Source organism: Ciconia boyciana, chromosome 7 (genome assembly GCF_034638445.1).
Source record: "Ciconia boyciana chromosome 7, ASM3463844v1, whole genome shotgun sequence".
Classification (NCBI taxonomy): domain Eukaryota; kingdom Metazoa; phylum Chordata; class Aves; order Ciconiiformes; family Ciconiidae; genus Ciconia; species Ciconia boyciana.
The window spans coordinates 40,815,777-40,833,792 of NC_132940.1; the positions used below are offsets into that span (position 1 = coordinate 40,815,777).

Consider the following 18,016-nt stretch of genomic DNA (forward strand, 5'->3'; position numbering starts at 1 on the left):
TTCTCTACCTTTTCAAGCTTTACCTCTCAGTGTACAATTAACTGACCACTCTCAACATCTCACTACTGTATCAGTAACATACTGATAAAATTTTCAGAGCTCCTGCTCTATCTTACCTGCCAGCATTCTTCACAAAACCCAGGTCAGCAAGTGCTACATCGCAGAGCTCACAGCGGAAACATTCTGGGTGCCAGTTATTGTTCATTGCCTTGATAACACGCCCAATAATGAACTCACCTGCAAAAGGAAAGCAACACCTTTAGATGCATGCAGAAAACAGTCTTATCAAAAGTCTACTGCCCTCCATAATCCTTCCACTTTTAATTCCACAAGAACTATTACATTCTAACTTAGAAAAAAAAAAACAATTATTCCCACAACCACAATACTCCAAACCACTGCTGTTATCCTGCTTTTTTCCCTCCAGACTTCAACAATCTTAGCCCAGGGCTGGATGTCACTGCAGTGGTGGGAGGTCTGCACAGCCCTGTAGCTGTTACCCGCAGTGTTGACAGGCACCACATCTTACCACATTCCCCGCAGCAAGGAGCAAACAGCATCTGAAAGTCATGCTCGCAGTACTTCCGACCTTCAAACTGTGAACAAAACAAGAGAGAAGGAGCCCTCATCAATAACTGAACTACTCTTACGTCTTGATAGTTCAGCATGATTTTCCATTGAAATGACCAATTAGTCAAGGTCAGTCAAGTTTTCCAGTTGCAGCCCCCCATCACCTGTTTTTAAACTCCTAAGGATTTTTCTTAAAGAAATATCCAGATATGACTTCAGCCTCATGGTGAATTTGCATAGCAAATAGTTAAATTAATAGCAATGCTGCTACAAGACAGTAAAAATCTTGAAGTGTCCAAAGCCCTTTTCCTATAGTTGGCTTTAATTTCATTTTTGCTTTAGTGTTTTTTACTCATGTAATTTAGAACTACTCCTCCTACATGGGGCTAAAACTCATGGCAAATTAAGAACGCAGCATGTTTAAAATAATGTGTTATTCAAAATATGTGTGAGCACACATTCTGTAAAAATATTTCAACCTCATTTTGAAATGGATTCACCAATTTCAGTTGCCCAATTGCAACAGTTTGGTACAAAATATCTAAAAATAAAGACAAAAATACACTTATGTCTAATGAAATATTAAGAAACATTTTCTATTTTCTTTTTGAAATGCCTCTTACCCAAAGTGCAAGCACACAGTTTTTGTTGTTACTGATGTATAGGAAGGAGTATGTGAGAAGAAAAAAAAGGAAATTAACTTGGAAGCCCCTCAAAAAAATAGCAACAAAGGTTTAGGGCTAAGAAATTAAACATGCAAGAAAGATGGAAATTTGTATTTCTGCCAGAATTGTCACCTAATTCCTTGCATTTTAATGGAGCTATTTCTCTTCTCTTACACACAGTATGAGACCTCACCTCATAAAAAAGTCCATCTGGGAACTGACGAAAACACTGAGCACAGACAAAGCAGTTTTCATGATAGAGCTCCCCATTGCTGTTCACAATCCTCTCTGCAGGATCAAATCGAGTCTGGCAGCGTTCACATACTGCATTTGCAAGAGCATCAGACATATTACTGGAATAAAGACAAGAGTAAGAACATGAGTAATGTCACAGCCAATCACATGAGTATAATCATATCATCCAAGCTTCCCCAACATCTATGAACGCAACATTTCCACTGCTTTAAACTCCCTTTTACATGAAAAAAAGACCAATGAGTCAATTCAGCACTGACATCAGTTAGAAATAATGTTCTTGCAACTCACACGCGGCAGAATGAGCTTATGTAGCAGACTTGCCTATTGCACACTTTTGACTGCTTCACCAGTCTTTCACCGCATTATGTCATTCTGCTAATAGTTCATACCAAATATCCACAATTTTAAATAAACCAGTAGTTTGGAGAGCAGCAAACACAATGATCCTGACTTCTTGGGATTTCTGGTCTCAGGATGTGCACCTCCGAGGATTTTCTGATGTGTAATAAGCACTGATATCCCACTGCAGTCTCCCCTTCACTGTAGGAATTAACAGGGCATTTCCCCCTCTACACAGCAGCTTATGTGCACAAGATTCATTGGAAAATAATTGCATACAATGCTTCTGTCTTCCTGACAAATTAGTTGAAACTGTCAAACTGTTAAAAAGGTATGGGAAGAGAGAAGTCTCTCTGGCTGGCTAGGAAAATACATCAGCTTCATTTCCTCAGAAAGTGAGGCTAAAAAACCCCCAAAGCCACACTCACAAATCATGTAAAGGACGTTTGCTCTATCTCTCCTAAAATGCGAAACTACCCTAACCTCCTTCACAAAATTTTCACACTTGCCATCACGGTAAATCTAAGTTCTCTATATACTAACAGAATGCAGTTTTAAAATCATATATCGCATGTCCAAACAGGGAGGGAAAAATTATAAGGAAAGAGTCTCCGTTTCTTGTTGCAATGCAATCTTGCTTTTAACCGCAAGACTAACCAATAATATAAAAATTCAATATTGTTACACTTTTAGATATAGGAAAACTATTTCATGCCTTCTGGACACCTTCTGAATTCTATGATTGGAAAGATAGCAGTTTTATAGGTGGGAGTATAAAAAATTTCCAGCATGTTAAAAATCTCTGAAATATTTGTGTAGTCGTTTTCCTGAAGCACATAACATATACGTAAAATGATAGATGGCTTGGTTTAAAAGTTTTTTTTCTTTCTTTTTATATTCAAAGCTACTTTGAACTGAATTTCCATCGTTAGTGTTACTCTACAACCTGACATGCTACTTTCCACACCTCTTCATAGAGAACAGTAATTCAATAAGCATGTTCCAGTAGCAGAAGATTCTCTTTCCTCTGGTCAGAGACACCCCTACAAAAACACGCCACCATTTGTATTCCAGGGCTTTGTGCTCTGAGCACAACCAGAACAAGCAGGCAGCAGTGCAGGCAGCAACCTCACACTCCTGAAGAAACAAAAACAGCCCTGTGCCTCAGCTAGCTCAGCTGAGCCAAATGTATCGCATCTGCAGCCTGTAGAAATATCCTATGCTGTGACCTGGAGTGACCGCTCAGTAAAAATATACTTTCTTTCTGCCACTGCAATTCCAAGGGTGGCAAAGACCAAGGGAGCTAGTAATAATTTCAAGGATGTAGTATTGATTTAGCAGAAACTTGTCTCCTTACTGCAGTATGAAGGAGCTTTAAAAAACAGACATGGACCGGAATTATGGACAAGCAGGAAATCCTGTAATATCATAAACTAGAGATCACAGGTTAAAGAAACATTTTTATCCTGACAGAGTACCAAAAGAATAGGTCAACACAAAAACATCAGTGTTTGCAGCAAAGCCGAGAGACCTAATCAGCTTAGTTTTCAATCACCACTCTTTCAGTTACATCATGCAAATGTGTATCAGGACTTGAAAACATAATCTCCCCATCAAGTCTTTTCTCCCTCTTGAAAAATCTGATGCCTGAATTCCAAGACTTGAGCTAGCCAACAGCCATGATTAAGAAAGCCTCATGTCAACATCACTGAAAAAGCTCCTCTGGATTATGGAAGAAAACAGGCAAAACAGCGTTCCAGGAAGTCTCAGTTTCCTACACAACATCAAGTATTACACCCTACACACTAACAACAAAGCATGATCTAAGGTTGTGTTTATTGGGTTTTTTTCTTTACAAACATGAAATCAACATTTAAAAAATCCTGATTTTTTTTTTCTTTCTCCAAATGGAGTTTAACAGCACTCTAGGGAAGGAACAGTACCCATCACTGCCACTACCAACTACCTGCTGGCTGAACTCTGCAAGAACAGAGCTGCCACCTAGACAGCGGCAGCATGCAACAATTACAGCCTTGCAATCTGCACAGCCATGTTTCTGTATGAAACACAGTGCAAGATCACGAGTGTGACAGTTCACACCAAACACTATTGAATATACTTATCCCGGGAGAGATTCTGACACAAGTCCCATGGCTGTGTTGGTGAGAAAGATGATGAAGATGTAGGGACTCACTCATAAGAATAAGGCTTTCAGGAGCTTTCATTTTGAAACCAGCATTTGAGGACTGTCAAGACAGGGTAACCCCACAGTAAGCCCTACCTTTTGAACAATATAAAAATCTATCGGGAAATTGAAATTCCTAGTGAATGTCAAATGCACTATTGTTCTGTATTCTCACTGTCTTCCCTTAGCATGAAGTACAACTTTGGATTTAGTTTTTAACTCTCAAAAACCTAATTTACCTCATTCATTTGCAAAAGCAAGAGAACATTAAGAGTCCCAAGAGTTTATTTACCATTCTGCTGATGCATCATGATGCAAAAGGTCCAACTCCTAGCTATGGAATTTTGTTCAAGATATTCAAATACCATTTTAACAACAGAATATGATATGCAGTGAAAAATCACTAATGATTTTGCAAAACAGCATAGAACAAGCACTTCAAAGACTTGGAAATGGAAAACATTAAAAAATTTTCAAAATGTTTGAGCTAGAAGAACTTGGTTGATGCTGACAAGATTTCCTTAAAAGCATAAGAAAGATGACTGTCATACAGCCTGAGCTGTCCAGGAAATGCCACAATGCAAATGAGCTAATGATTGTGACTTGTTACTCACACATAAAAAAAACTGTACACAAAATAACACAGTTCTCTGCCTCAACTATAACCCAGTTGAAATTTGTTGGGAAGAGACGTACAGGACACAACTCTTGACCAGTGTGTCTCCTGTAATACAAACCAGCAGCTGTGGCTCTTTGATAATTATAGCTCGAGTTTTCTCTCTCAGCTCTCTTTTCATTCATGACTTTGCATCAGTTTTTACTTAAGACATTTTATTCTTTTACACTCAAGCTAAAATTTGCAACTTCGGTATTGCCCTAAAGATATGACTTTGCTTTTATTCAAAAGTTTTACTTTCACGTATGCCATAGTTTCTTAATCTCCTCAACTACACATCCCTGTGTGCCCTCTTCATTACGCAAAAACAAGCATTTTTTCAACTAGTTCAAGGTTAAAATCAACCAAGGCTGGAAGGGGAAGGGAGGACAGTTCTAATTCCAACCACATTTATGATTCAGTTTACTATGCTGCTGCAAAAACACTTCTGCCAGCAGCATGGGGAGAGGAAGAGCAACACCAAAACCATCCTTTTGATGGTGGTGCCAAGAGTGACCACGGAAGTTTGACTTGCTGGGTCAACTGTAAGATATTTAGATCTGAATCTTTCCCACAAAGGACAGTCCCCAATATGGAGTGCTTCTTGTACTCTGTTTGCTCACTGATTTTTTGCAATTCGGTAAAATACAGAATCTTCCTCTGTTTTAACAACAAGCTGGTGACACAAAGACAGGAAAGGCTATTAAAACATGACCAGCTGAACATCCTGAAGTTATCCTGTCCTGTGCAAACCCAAAAAATACCAGTGCTCAAACAAAGCTTTTTCCAATCTTTCACTATTATGTGCCATATCTTTAGCAAATTATCTTTGTCAAGGTACCTAATTTACAGAAATTAGTTATTTACCATTATAATTAGGTGCGGGTTTCTCATGCTTTGACTTCTCAGAAGTATTTACTATAAAGTATCAGCATTGCTCTCAAATTGAAAAAAAAAAAAAAAAAAAGGAAAAATTCCTTCTTTATAAGAAGTGGAAGTTAACTGGGAGACCCATTCTGTGCCACTGGAACAGGTACTATAGAAAGATTTGAAAGCATTTTACCTTCTTATATCACTAAAGTCAATATGGATCTATCCTCCAAAAACAGTGGTTTCGTATACATTTGGGCTAGCAAATGTCATATTTTTATATCATATTCTCATACAGATTCAGGAAATTGGGCCTGTATTACTACAGAAAAAAAAAAAAGAGTTGGACTTAAATACCAAGAAAGCTGGCTAAAATGCTACTGCTTCTACACTGTTACCTCCTTTTTTAAACATCTGTCCACAGGGATCTAGCACTGGTGGCAGGTTGAGAAAAAACAAACAAATCTAATACTTGCACTGCTAAGAGAGTAGAACAGAAGCTCCAGCCTTTGCATCAGTAGAATTCAGTATCCTAAACATGGATGCAAGATAAAATGAACCAGACAACTAGACAACCAGGAGAACAGATGAACAGTCTCAGACTCTATCAGGTCCAAGAAGGAACTGCAGATGCAAGGAGCGCTTCTGTCAGAAAAGCCCAGTCAAAAAAAAACAGTTTTCTTCAATTGGTCTCAAAAGCTTTTTGTTTTCAGTGTCAAAGAGAGTTCTCCTTCATCACAATGCTGAATGAAGAATTACTTCAATACAGAGATGACCAAAACCCTTACAGATACTACAAAAAGAAAGGAAGACAACATCTCAAGATACAAGAGCCAAGGGCACTGTCCAAACCTCTGCAGACAGGCACTGTACCTATGCTAGGGAATCCTAGAAATTTATTCTCTGCTTGTTCTGGTCTACCAGTAGAAACTAGTGTATACAGAAGATATCACAATATGATAACATTTACATAGTCATTTCTAGTATGTATACACACATGGATGCCTAGGATAGTGAAAAGTCAAAAACCTAGAAAGCTATCACCACTCGTGCATATCATAGATGCCAGTAATCAAGATAAAAATCGGAGCACTCCGGGAGAGGGGCTTCTTCCCATCCCCATAGCATGGTTGAGGATTTGTGGCTTTAAGTCCTTAATGTTGACAAAGACAAAAAAAACATTTGCTGGGACAATACCAGACTTTATGATTCATTTCACAGATAATGACTAATACAAAGAAAAAAGAAAGAGGAAGGGTGTCAGTTCATGAACTTCTGCTGAAAAACTGCCCTCAACTACCCTATCATTCTTCCAAAATCTCTTCACTGCAACTGACTTTTATCTGGACAACTTTCCCAAACTGATTTAACTTCTTTAAGATTATTATTAAACTTGTCATAAAATGTTGGAGAAAAAAAACCCCTCCCATTTGTTCAATGTATGATTTATTGTGCCTTTGATAAAACTATGTGCATAGCTTAACATTTTCAGCATTTCTCCTTCTGCTTGCATTGAATTTTCAGTTCATTCCCTATTTAAATATTTTTTCAGCTGGCTAAGAAAGAAATGAATAGTGTTTCTCTCAGCATATCTTCCTCAACCATGCAGCCCCCAATGTCTCAATGAAATAAACACTTTTTGTTCTTATTTACTACACAGGAATAACCAAATTTAAGAAAAACATACAAATGCAACTCATGGTCACAATATGGAAAAAAATCTTTATGGCTCCTCATCTCTCCTTGGCCCACCAGCAACAGCAATTTGCTATTAGTAGAAGCCAGAGGTTTAAAAAAAAATTCCACTCCTTCACACATTTCAGCTGAGAACAGAATACAATGTCTGTACAGCTGGCCTGCAGGGGAAGCCACAATCATGTAGACCTTTGAGACCAGCATCAGCAATGAAAGTCTGTTGGTATTCACACAGAAAAAAATCCTATGCCACGGGTACTTGGTAGCCCTCCTCAACACAATGCAATGCCTATTTCCAGTAAACCATGACCAATTACTTAAAGAGACGCACATTTAGCAGTGTTCACTCAACCCAGGGAAACATCAACAACATAAAGAAACGTACAGGTTTTAAACAGATTATACCTCTTACACAGGAAAAACACCCTTTTATTATCAAGCATGTACCACTTCAGTCACAAGGTCTATTTGATAAGTAACTTCTTACACACATTTAATCTTTCTCTTTGTCACTTCCATTACCTCAAAGGAGCTAAAATGTGATGTTTGTTTACCAGCACTGATAAGATAGATCATTCCCAAATGTGTTCATCAACTAGCAGCAACACTACTTTTTGGATTACTCTCATTTGCCTGAAGAAAGGACATAAACTATCAGGACCTATCAGGAGGGAGAAGCAAAAATTAACAGTAGCTCAAAAACTGTGGGTAAAATACAAGTGAGTCAGGAGACAAAATTCCCAAATAGATTATAATCTTCAGCAAATATGTGGCTTTACACTTACTTTGGTTCGAGAACTATATTGTGAAAAATGTATTCAATTTGCCTGTCTAGGCACTTTCCCTTTAAACCACTCTGCCAGGTGCAAAAATTATTTCTCCCAAACCCTCCTGGCCTTATTAAAAATTCTGCCAGCATATAGTTTATACGCAAGCATGGTCTGCCTTGCTCTACACGTGTCACCACAGCAATACATACACAGGCTCTCTCCTTCAACACAGCGCAATATCAGCCCGTGAGCATCCTCCCACCTCCCACCTATCCCTGTAGTCCTAGTTGTGCTCAGCTTCAGAGCGAGCTCCCCGCCCCACTCCACTCTTCCTAGACTTACTAACGTGCCCAAGTCCGATGCAGTACATTTGGAGAACCATTACTGTCAGCATTGCTATGCCAGTGCTGCCCAGATCACCTCCTCTAGCAGCCTCACACAGCACACTTAACAGCATAGGTTTAAAAAGAGAGATCTCGCACGGATAAGCATTTTCCGAACACCAAGCTCCAGCTCCCGAAATCTAGCTGACATAGAAGGCAAACAAGAACTAACCCTGTTCTCCAAAACCATACTAGTGTAGTGCTGAGTACTATAAACACGTTGTTCAGAAAAGGGCATTCTTTCTGCATAGCGGATTAGGTACATCTATTTAAGAGAGAGCTTTAAACTCTAAAAAAAACTTTAGAGCTTTTTTTTAGAGCTTTAAACTCTAAAAAAAACTCTTTAAAAAAAAACAAAACCAAGGCTTGAAAAATCTCTGTCATGTTTACAAACTCAGAAAAAAAATATTAGAAATAATAATTGGAAATCATGGGAAAAAATATTGTGCCTTCACCTTCTTTCTGGAAGGCTCTTACAGGTTACAATGAAACACAGTTAAATAGCTGAAAGCAAACTACATTTTGACAATGTGAGATGACTATGTCTGGGCATTTATTTCCTCATCCTTCCTATCTTCAGTTCACACTCTGTTGTTTGTGTTCCATTGCTGCTTTTTCAATGCTTATTTTCTTTTCTCTCACAGGTCCCTTGTATGCTTCTCACTCTTCCTGAACAGCATCCTCCCCACCCAATGGCATCACCATTTCTTTCACTACCTTCTTACTCCCCTCCTCACTGAATTCTTATGCATTCACACCCACAACTTTGTGTAGGAAAAACTGAAAATTTACCAACTAACTAATAGCTATAGGCTAAAAGGAAAACAGTGGGAAAAGCAGGGTTCTAGTGAGGGATCCACAGCTCAAACTGAGAAGCCAAATCGATTGCTCCATTACACCTAAGCATCAGGTATATCTCCTGCTAAGAAAAGACTGAAATTAAAAATTTCTGACTGCTAGAAAAAATCTCCTCTCCTGCATGCTCACTGCTCTCCCCAGTGACACAGACTTCAGATCCCATATTGCTGCTCCAGCTCACAGTTCTCACAAAATGCAAAAAACCTAAGTTTTATTTAATTCCTGTTAACTTCTCTCCTGCCCAAAATTAATTTCAAATAAAATTGAGAAGTAAAATTTTAATCTGAAGCACAGGAAAAGTAATGATCAAATGGAATTGTCTGGGCAGATTTAAGAAGCTTTGGTTGACGTGTTTTAAATAATCTCAAGAAGCAGCTACACTTGAAGCTTCAGTTTCTGCTGGACTGGAGTTATGTACAAAAACTAAAATCAACTAGCTTGCTATTAACAGTATAGGTGAAAAAATGGACTATTGATCCCTAAAAACCAAGGAACAGTAGAGTTTTATCAACATTTTGAAAAATTACTGCATTTCACCATTCCTTTATTCCCACAGTGCCTAAATACTTCACTGTTAACACCACCAGCACTAATGTTGGTTCTGAACAACCTAGTACAGTGCTTTGAAACGGGAAAGGTTCTCCATTGTTGCTTTCCTGTTATTGTTAAAAACTGAAAGCCTCCTCATCAGGAAAATCCTTTCCTTCGTAATCTACTTGGAAATGAAAATAAACAGACTTCATCCCCTCTGACTGTGTGCAGACAACTCCCACTTTAAATAAAAAAGCCCCACCACCAAAACTGAACATCTATCAAATCCTGGAAAATGCTTCAACAATACCATTCCCTTCATCTCAGAGACATACCCACGTATCCCAGCTGCTGTATCTGTCCTGTTGCTCAGGAGTGACCCTGTGCCACTTAGCCGATCCTGCCGGCGTTGATAAAGTTTGGAGGATGCCAGCCCCCGAAGTCGCAGGCCAGCCATGGCACCCAATGCCACTGTGAAGGGGAATGCAGAGAGACAACTAGAGCGAACGCCAGCAACACTGATGTTCAATGAGTCACCTTCCTTTTGGGAGTTGCCTTTACATTTTAGAAGAGCTAAAGCAGGATGCATAGACCCCTGCTCGAGCATTGTTTCTTACAATTCGTCTGCCGTTCTGCTACAGTCTTAAGGATCAGACAATCTCTTTCCTGTATTCCACTAGTAATTACCTATTTAAACCAGCACACTAGGAGTCTACATCAGCAACTCATTCTGTGTTAGACTTGCATAATGTATCTACATAAATTTTGTAAGTGAGATTAGAAAAAAAATCCTGACTCTTCATATAATTAATCCACTTAATTCAAGAAGACTTTCTGATCAAAGCAACAGAGAAATACAGAAAAGCAAAATAGATTACTAGATCTCTTGACAATGAACGCTTTAGTTTACTGCAGATCAGTATCTGACCCTGGCATCTCTAAGGTGGCTCCCTGCAGGCTGCTGCATCACACAACGTCTTAAGGATACTGCAAACAACAGAACTGTTCCTTCCTTTTGGATAAGGCACGTTCCAAGAAACAAAACCATGAAGACTTTTGCTCTCCAGACACGCTCCAGCCTGCAGAAGTGGCACGCAGCAGAGGGTCAGGAAGCAGGGAGGAGGAACATACTTGGCATTCCAGCCTCCAGAGCTCTCTGCTGGGAACTGAACAGGGCCTTCAAACAGGAGTTAGCCCTTTCTACTACTCCCCCTCTCCACCCACCCCTGCAAGAGAGAAAGAGGATCACACAGCACAAATGGCTCGGGCCTGGTGTAGCGGGGGAGAAAGAGTAAAAATCTGAGAATGCAGAAGTCAGTTTTTAAGAGAACAAAGGGAAAGGAGTGGAGGACGGGAGCATCTGAGTCAGTGTCATTTGATCAGTATCGCCATGAGAAACATCTCAAGAGTCATTACCAACAAATTATTTTTTAGTAAATTTTTAAAAAATTAGGATTTTTGTAGCATGAGAGTGAAATATATTCCATGACTACAGCCTGGCAAGCTATAGAGGAAAAAAAATGAGAGAAGTATAAGTGGTGACTTCATAAGTACTAAATTAGTATTAACCAGCAGAGATCCCTTCTGTCCTTTAAAGAAAAACAGAAGGGTTTACTGGGACCCAGCAGAACAGGTACAAATAAAGAACGTCATACTTTCAAAACGAGAAATCAGTAACCTCAAAATCTACAATTCACCCCACATTTCATTGGGAGTTTCAGGCTCCTGACCTCTGACAGCAATCTGCCACTATCATATCCTTCAGATTGCACGTGTGCTTTATCCATTTCTACTTTGTGATGTAAATGGAACAGAAGAAGAAAAATGTCCTCCATACTGGGTGTTTTTACTGACCTTTTAAATTTTAGAGCAATAAAACACTTTTAAAATTTATTAAATTACCTTTTTACTTTTAGCACAAAGCAAAATATTAAATCACCACAACATTAATCTCCTTTAACCTTAAGCAATCTGGCTAAAAATCTCCTTCCCTCTCAAACACCTAGGCTTTTACCCTTCTGACTCATACAACATGATTTTATTGGTTTTCAAATAACCACTCTTCCACAGAAAAGTATGACTCTCTTCTTCAACAGGGAAGATGAAGGGATTGAAGGAAAAAAACATCAAAACAATAACCATCCTGTCTTCTCATTCCTCAACATAATCTCACTCACTCCTTTCTTGCTGCCTCGCACATAAAGAGTGAAAATGCATGGTTTTGTTTTTCTTTCCCTCTTGACAGATCGCTTTTAAGAGAGAGGGTCGATGCCAAAATCTTACAGCTGGTTACTTTCTGGGCCAAAGCAGAGAAGAAAGCAGCTAGACTTCTTTCTAGCAGCTAGCTAGTTCTCCTTAGAGAAGCACCTCTGTGTCCCCAGAACAGACTACTAAGGACCTTCCAACAAGTTAAAATTTATCTAAAATTTATCTCTAAAATTTAGAGCCTCAGAGAGCAGATTTAGATGGAAAGATAATAAGATTAAAAACACATTTTTCAACCCAGAAGAGTAGAAATGGCTGCTTATAACTCAGAGAGATGAGACATCTCTTGGTTTGATGCAGGTACTTTCTAGTCAGCGCCAAGAACCTTTCTTAATATTATCAACCTTTATACTCCCTCCTCCTCCTTCAAACCATTTTACTAGCAATTGCTTCATAAAATAGAGCACATGCACAGCAGCAGCTCTCTACTGAATTAAAAAGCATCTAGTCAAACGCTAGCCTAATCAAAAATAATATACTCTCATTTCTTACCTCAACTGGATTAGGAACAATCAATAGCGTATCTGTAAATGCAGCTGTTCTTCTTTTGTTGACTGCAGGAAGTACATAGGCGTATCCAGATCCCAATTAGACCAATTATAGTGATAACAAAAATTTCTTACAAAAATAATTATGCCCTGAAACATGCACTTAGGAAACATTTTTCTTTGGGCTTTGTATTAGATTAATTTGTAAAGGCAATATAAAACAGCACAGGCATTTTTTACTTTCATGTTTCCTAATCAACACCACAGCAGTAAAGTCTTAAATTATCTTCAATTCTGGTTTATTTTCTACTTTGGGCATTTGACAATGTTTTGTTCACTGGTCATTCCCTGATCCTCTTTCTTAGGAATAAGCCATCACAAACAACAAAGAAAACAGGGCAAAACACAGTAGCAAAAAACCCCCCCAAACCAACAAAAACACAACCCCTCCCAACCCCTAACAATCCTCAAAAAGGCAAAAGTCAAAATGGAGAGATGGAACAAACACATCAAATATAAATTATAGAAGCAGTTTTCACTTATTTATTGGTAAGGAAGTACCATAGCATACTTCTAAAGGCACCAAAAATCACATAAATTGTATTTCTCAATGCTGCAAATATAGAAAGGCTGCTTAGAAACATTATCTCTTATACAGAGTTTATTTCCAAATGTAATTAAACAACATGTAACTTAATAAAACTAAAGTACATATAGCTCTAATTTTCTTCTGTCCTATTATCTTTGGATCTTAGCTGGAACAGATATATTCAAAGAAAGGGTGATTTTTTTTTTTAAGTTAACAGCATCCCTTTAAACCACAGACTGCTCTTGAAATTAGGGACTGTAACAGCCACTTTAGTCAAGACACAGAGAAATAAAATAGCTCAGCCAAGATGTGGCAGTCAGAATTACTATTTGCAAATTCCAACGATCTACTTATCAGTTTTCTCTAACAAAACACAATCCTCACATTGTAACAATGTAACTCATGATACATGTAATATTTGAATTTCATTTGCTAAATAGTCACCTATTTTTAATAATTTTCTACTATGAATACATAGAAGTGCGTATCTTTTTTGTATTTTCTGGAATTATATTTTTCCCTAATGCTAAAAATCAGTAAATCAAATTACTGCAACTGTTTAAATTCAGGAGACACCCCCTGCAGCTAAATGGGACAGAACACTTGAAAATGAAAATGGAGTTATTTTTCTTCTACTTCTAGAAGAAAAATATTTGAGTTATTTTTCTTCTACTTCTAGAAATACTATTTTTCTTCTACTTCTACTTCTAGAAGAAAAATAACTTCTTCTTTTCTTCTTCTTCCATTACTAATAATGCATCAGTAATCATAGTACCCAGAAGTGAGTCCTTTTGTGTTTCTATTTGACAAGAAAGGTGAAGTGAAAAATAATAATGTGTCACCACTTCACGTTCTCCAGTCTTCCTTGCTTTAACACACTGTAACACAACAAAATCCTTCCCTTCCCTTCCTTGTGTCAACAGTTTCAAGACCAGAGGCACATTTATGTCATGTTCCTGGTTCTGGAAGGTTCCCATGGATCGATATTGTAGGGATGCTCCAGCTGTGAAACAGTTCATCTCCTTCCGGAACCCTGAAAACGCTGAATCTCAAAAGCTGGAGAACATTTGATTACATAATGTCAACAGATTTTTTTTTTTTTTTAAGAACTACCATGTAACAAACATTGAACAACATCTGGCCACAGTTCAGTAGAGTGACCTGTAGGTGGATCTAAGGAAGTAAGTTCTCGATGCTGAATTCTTTCTAACGACTTAGGAGTTTCTCCCAGCCTGAAAACAACACTAAACACGGTGCTTGTCAAATGGCATCGGTCATGCAAGGTGCTGAGCAGTGCAATGTTTCACAGACACCGAAAAGTACAGGTTTTATTCTGCTGGGAAACTGCTACCCTAAATGGATTATACTATGACTGAGGAAAAAGTCAGCTGAATTACAGCTATGATAAACGTCTCTGATAGAACAGTTAATCATTAGAAATTTTCACAGCTGACAAACTTTCCAGGACAAACATTTCTGAAAACATTAAATAACACTTGCATTCACTTTTCAAAAGCTAAGGCCAAGGACCGCTCATTTTAACAACCCTCTGAAGTACATCTGAGGAAAAGGAGACAGAAATCCTGCATTACTTTGAAGAACTGCACACTCTGCAGTGTCTCAACTATCTTGGAACTCTCCACCAAGCCTCATGCTTCACGTCAGAGCTTCTCACTGAATACAGTGTTGTACCTTAACAGGCAGGTTTCTGAGGAAGCACGAAGAGAAGACAACAAGGATCACTGTCCACAGGCATTTCCCACTGTCCTCTGCAGCTGAGTGATTTCACCTGAGGTAAACATGTCATTCTAAACAGTACTAAACCACAGTTCTATAAAAATAAAATCAGCTGGGTTCATGCAGACACAATTCTTCCCAGTTCCTCCCCATCTTGTCCCCATTTAGGAGCTGCATGGGTACCCATGACGTGATCATTTAAGACTCTTGAGTCTTCCTCTAGTTGTAAGGAAATGAATGTAAACTTGTAAATACACACCTATTTTGCATGTCAGAAGAACAAAAAAGGGACCATTATGACAGAAAAGACAAAGTAATCTAAAGACAGAAGGCAAAAACCAGAAGTGTTTTGAGCATGTACAACCACCTATCAACATCAATTCGTCATCACAGAGAGCAAAAATAACACTCACACAAAGCATAGATAAGGATATAACAATTATTCAGCATGTTCTCATACCTAACAACCCCCCAAACATGATCTACATCAAATAATCATAAGAAGCTGCATAACACACACATCAAGACTTTACACAAAAGAAAAATGAATACTTATACACAAACTACCCCGGATCCATTTCAGTATTCCTAGCCATGAAGAGCAATGCTTCAGGATTACATCAATGATAGCAGGATTCAGGAGGATGACTATCCTAAAAAAGGCACCCTAGTAATTTTAATATTACTTCTTCATGCTTTTCATCTTCAAGACATTTTACAAAAGCAAGCTTATTTTCACAAACTGTTTTATAACATCTGGGTTTTATTTTACAGATGGGAGAACAAAGTGATCAGGGACACTAAAGCATTTGTGCAAAGCCTCGGAAGATGCCAGTAAATGCTCTCCCCACTGCTTTTCTCATTTACATCTGTCAATCAGGTGACTCTACAGAGTTCTCCCGTGTCAGACAGCGTGGGAGGAGAATCAAGCTCCAGATTTAAACAGCTCTTGGAACATGTAACTCCAAGGCCAGCCCGAAGAAGAGGAGACTGAATGTGTGGGCAGAGGGGCACCGTGTAGATCAGTCAGAAGGGCGCCGAAGTGTGGGGCGGCGATGCGGGGCACCGCGGGAGCAGGCTGTCGGCGCCTGAGCCACACCACCCGGCTGCAGGGAGCTGGCTGCTGGGCAGACGCTGCTCAGATCCACAACTGCTCCTTCCCAACTCTGTTTCTGGTCTTCCCACCGCCCTCCGCTGTGTCCCCGTGCAGGGGTAAGGCACAGCGGAGCAGCCCTTGCTCTGCTCTTCCGGCGGCGGTGCGGGAGCTGCCCTCCCCCGCCCAGCTTCGCCTGAACCTCACGGGAGGAAAACGTCCTCTCCCCCGACCGCTTCCTACCGGGCACACCATCGTTTTACCCGGGGCAAACAGGGGCCGTTCCCGACCCTTCACCGCCTGCCACGGAGGAGGTGAAGGCAGGGACAACCCACCGGGGCCAGGGCGCAGGACAGACCCCCGCCCGCCGGCCGGGCTCCCCGGGCCTCCCCTGCCGGGCTGCGCTCCCCCCCTCCCCAGCCTTACCTGCCCGTCATGGCGGCGCGCCCCCGGCCGGCGCCGGGCTGTGGCGGAGAGGCTGCGAGGCGGGACAGGCGGCTCGGCGCAGCGGCTCCGGCCCCAGCGAGCCCCGGCGGGCAGCAGAAACCCCGCCCCGGCCCGGCGGCGGCCCGGGCCCCCTGGGCGTGGGCGGGAGCCGCAGCCCCCGGTGACTCAGGGCAGTCCCGTCTCCCCCCTCCCCCCCGGCCCGCGCATACTTTTCCTATAAAGGGAAAGAAATATTGAGTAACGAAGCGGCGGAGTGGGTCCGCCTCCCGGGAATCCGGCGGCCCCGGGCACGGCTCCTACCCCGCCGCCAAAGCTGCCGCCCGGGAGCCGCCTGGCCCCACCTGGTAGTAAACGCTTCGGCAGCTACTATGAGCCTGGAAGGGAGAGGGGAAACGCTGACGGTAGGGGTTTATCACGAAGCCGTTACCTGGTGCACAGTTATATCTGAGATATACCTCATTGACGTAACATTTTTTCCTGTGAACAAAGAAGCCACGCTTCCTGCCTGCCGCTGACAGGCTGTTACGCTCATTGCACATCCCCAAGGCAAGGGGAAAACAACATTCACAGCGTGTTTTACCCTCAGGGCAGCAGAAGACATGTCTGGAAGGCTACCTTCTAGAAAGCCGTGAGATGGCATCCTTTGCAGCCAAAAGGAAGAGGGATCGCGCTCCCTCACGAGGACCCCTCCAAGTGTGACGTTTTCAATAATATCTAATCCCTTCTTGCCGATGGGATTAGAACTTTGTCCTGAGCACTTGAGAGTTTTATGTTCTCCGATATGTATCAATGTATAATGTACCAATGCTAAGTGATCCACCAAATGGGACAGGGAGCTTCTGCCCAAAAGTGATTTCAAACTTTATTTGCTTCTTGTAAGGTAGCCTCGTTTGATGTGACTCACCATTGCTATGGATATTGTTGGAAGCTTGGGACTGATGATGGAAACTCTGTGCTCTCTGCTTCCTGGTGTCCAAACATCTCATTTTTCAGCCCTGCAGTAAACATTTGGAATCATAAAGGTTAAATTAGCATTTGATATTTTTATTACTTATTTAAACCAGGATGAAGAATTGAGTTAGATGTTCTTATTTTGGTTTAACGGTTGGTTGAGGAAAGGGTAATAGGTAATCTTATAAACAGCCAACAATTTAACAGATTTGGCTGAGCACACAGTAATAAAGACATGCTCTTAGTCATTCTCTGCATCTCTAGTCTCTCCTGTTGCAATGGTTTCTGAGTGCCAACATGTAACATCTCTACTCTTGCCATTCTCCTTTAGAGAGAAGCAGAGATCACTTGGACTGAATGTGTGAGAAAGACTCCAGCTGCTGCCAAGGGTGTCGGGAGGAGCACAGCACAGGGCAGCGCTCGGCCTTGAGCTACCTCCCAGCCACTGGGCTGTTGCCCTGGGCAATCCTTCCTCTCACCTGCTACGTCCTGAGGGGCTACCCGTGAGCTGCATCAATCTGAAGTATCATCTCTTACCAATCTACATTTCGAATGTGACACCATCTTCTTTCCAGCTGCTGAAACCATAAACTGTTATTGCTTGCAGCTGCCAAGCCCTTTCAGTTGCTTCACGAGGAGCAGCTGACGCGGGGTCTCCCTCCAGCAG

General features: G+C 40.7%; 1 protein-coding gene across 3 annotated transcripts in view; it reads right to left on the minus strand.

Annotated features, from left to right (window-relative positions):
- Positions 1-18,016, minus strand: part of LIMS2 (LIM zinc finger domain containing 2) — a 36,542-nt gene extending 18,526 nt beyond the window's left edge. The window contains exons 1-5 of one of the 3 annotated variants that reach the window (XM_072866414.1): positions 17,887-18,016; positions 17,303-17,393; positions 1,429-1,588; positions 530-596; positions 117-237 (exon numbers count right to left, since the gene is read on the minus strand). In XM_072866414.1, the coding sequence (XP_072722515.1) occupies positions 117-237; positions 530-596; positions 1,429-1,584 (344 nt within the window). In that variant the 5' untranslated portion in view covers positions 1,585-1,588; positions 17,303-17,393; positions 17,887-18,016. Of the gene's footprint in view, positions 1-116; positions 238-529; positions 597-1,428; positions 1,589-10,114; positions 10,241-16,377; positions 16,547-17,302; positions 17,394-17,886 lie in introns of those variants that run through there. The other 2 variants (XM_072866413.1, XM_072866412.1) reach the window with 2 other exon arrangements.